The sequence below is a fragment of the Buceros rhinoceros genome, unplaced genomic scaffold (genome assembly GCF_000710305.1).
Source record: "Buceros rhinoceros silvestris isolate BGI_N320 unplaced genomic scaffold, ASM71030v1 scaffold8586, whole genome shotgun sequence".
Lineage (NCBI taxonomy): Eukaryota > Metazoa > Chordata > Aves > Bucerotiformes > Bucerotidae > Buceros > Buceros rhinoceros.
The window spans coordinates 9,505-11,107 of NW_010416870.1; the positions used below are offsets into that span (position 1 = coordinate 9,505).

Here is a 1,603-nt window from a genome sequence, read left to right on the forward strand (position 1 = left end):
GAATCTCTGAGGACTCCAAAGTGGAGTCTCCAGCCTTCACGGATGCCGTCCGCATGTACCGCCAGTCGAAGGAGCAGTACGGCACCTGGGACATGCTGTGCGGCAACGAAACCCAGGTGAGGACCTGTCCCCCCTCCCCTGGGATGGGGTGGGGGGAGGTGAGGGCTGAGCGGGGTCCCCAAAACCTCTTGCCGTCACAGGTCCTGAGCAACCTGGTGATGGAGGAGCTGCTCCCCGAGCTGAGGACCGCCATCGGCCCCCGGCTGAAGGGCAAAGCGCAGGAGCGCCAGCGGACCTGGATCCAGGTGTGGGGCTGGGGCTGCTGGGGGGTGGGTCATGGTCGCCTGCCCTCCCCCTGCCTCTGCTTTGGCGGGGGTGGGGGAGCCATGCTGGGGCCTCCCTTTCCCACTGGGCTGGGTGCCTGGGCTTCCTGCCCGCCGCGTCACCCCCTCTCCTGGCCCCCTGCCGAAGAACCCGTCCTCTCCTCCCCTGTGGCTTCTGAAGCGCCTCGTTGTGCCCCTGCGAGCAGCCCTGCCCAGCCCTGCCTGCGCTGCCGCGTCCCTGGGGCGAGGGAAGCAAACAGGAGGAAGCCCAGCCCCGGCTATATTTAGCGAGCCATTTTTAGAGCAGCACAGGCTAAATCCAGCCCGAAGCCTTGCGAAAGACTGAGGGCTCTTCAAAACTGTCTGTTAAAACCTTAAAAGCTGATCGCTAATTACCCCCAGGCTCATAATGTGCCACTGGAGCAGCTTGAAAACACACAAACACTGCTTTTTCAGTAGCTGTGGTCTTAGCTGCCGAGCTGGGAAGCCCAAAGGAGGTGTGGGGGGACAGCTCTGCCTCCCGTCGGCACCGGAATCACGGCATTTGGCTGCAAAGTGAGCGTGGAGCCTCAGCAAGCAGCTCCATCCCACTCACAGGGCTGGCTCCCGAGACCCCAGGGAGGCTGAGCAGAGCAGGGCACAGCTTTCCAATGGGTCTGGGCTCTCCTGCCCAAGTCACCAGCATCCCTGGGCCACCAGCATCCCCAGACCTGCCTGGGGCAGGTTGGCTGCTGGAGGCAGTGCCCGGCTCTCTGCCCATTAGGCACCACCTCGAAGCAGCTTCTGCACCATGGGAGCTTCATCTCACCCAGCTCTGGGGGTCCCTGGCTGCGGAACACCTAGTGCCAGGCTGCGAGGAGGGCTCCAGTCAGGGCATGGCTGAAGACTCACCAGCTCCTGCAGGCATCTGGTGCTGGAGGCGATGGTTAGCAGGGCAGCAGGAGGCGTGGGGGGCAGCTGACCACCCCAGCTCTCTCTCGCCAGATCTCGGATGCCGTCTATAGGATGGTCTATGAGCAGACCAAGGCCCAGTACGATGCAGCCACAGCCAAGTGTGAACAGGAGCGGCCCCAGATGGAGAGCACCATCCGCACGGACATGGACCAGATCATCACTTCGAAGGAGCACTTGGCCAGCAAGATCCGAGGTACAGCCCAGGGGGAGATGTGTGGACATGGATGTGTGTAGCTGTGTCCATGACTGGCTCCTGGTGTGGCATCACCGCTGTCTTACCAAGGTGCGGCCTGGCTTCCGGAAACCCTGGGGCGATGCCCGCAGCC

At 63.1% G+C, this 1,603-nt stretch overlaps 1 protein-coding gene across 1 annotated transcript in view; it reads left to right on the forward strand.

Annotated features, from left to right (window-relative positions):
* The window catches only part of FAM129B (family with sequence similarity 129, member B), a gene marked incomplete at both ends in the record, with an annotated part of 14,785 nt that overhangs the window by 9,152 nt on the left and 4,030 nt on the right, over window positions 1-1,603 (forward strand). The window contains 3 exons of the mRNA XM_010137965.1: window positions 1-116; window positions 201-305; window positions 1,308-1,470. Coding sequence (XP_010136267.1) covers window positions 1-116; window positions 201-305; window positions 1,308-1,470 — 384 coding nt within the window. The remainder of the gene's footprint in view (window positions 117-200; window positions 306-1,307; window positions 1,471-1,603) is intronic.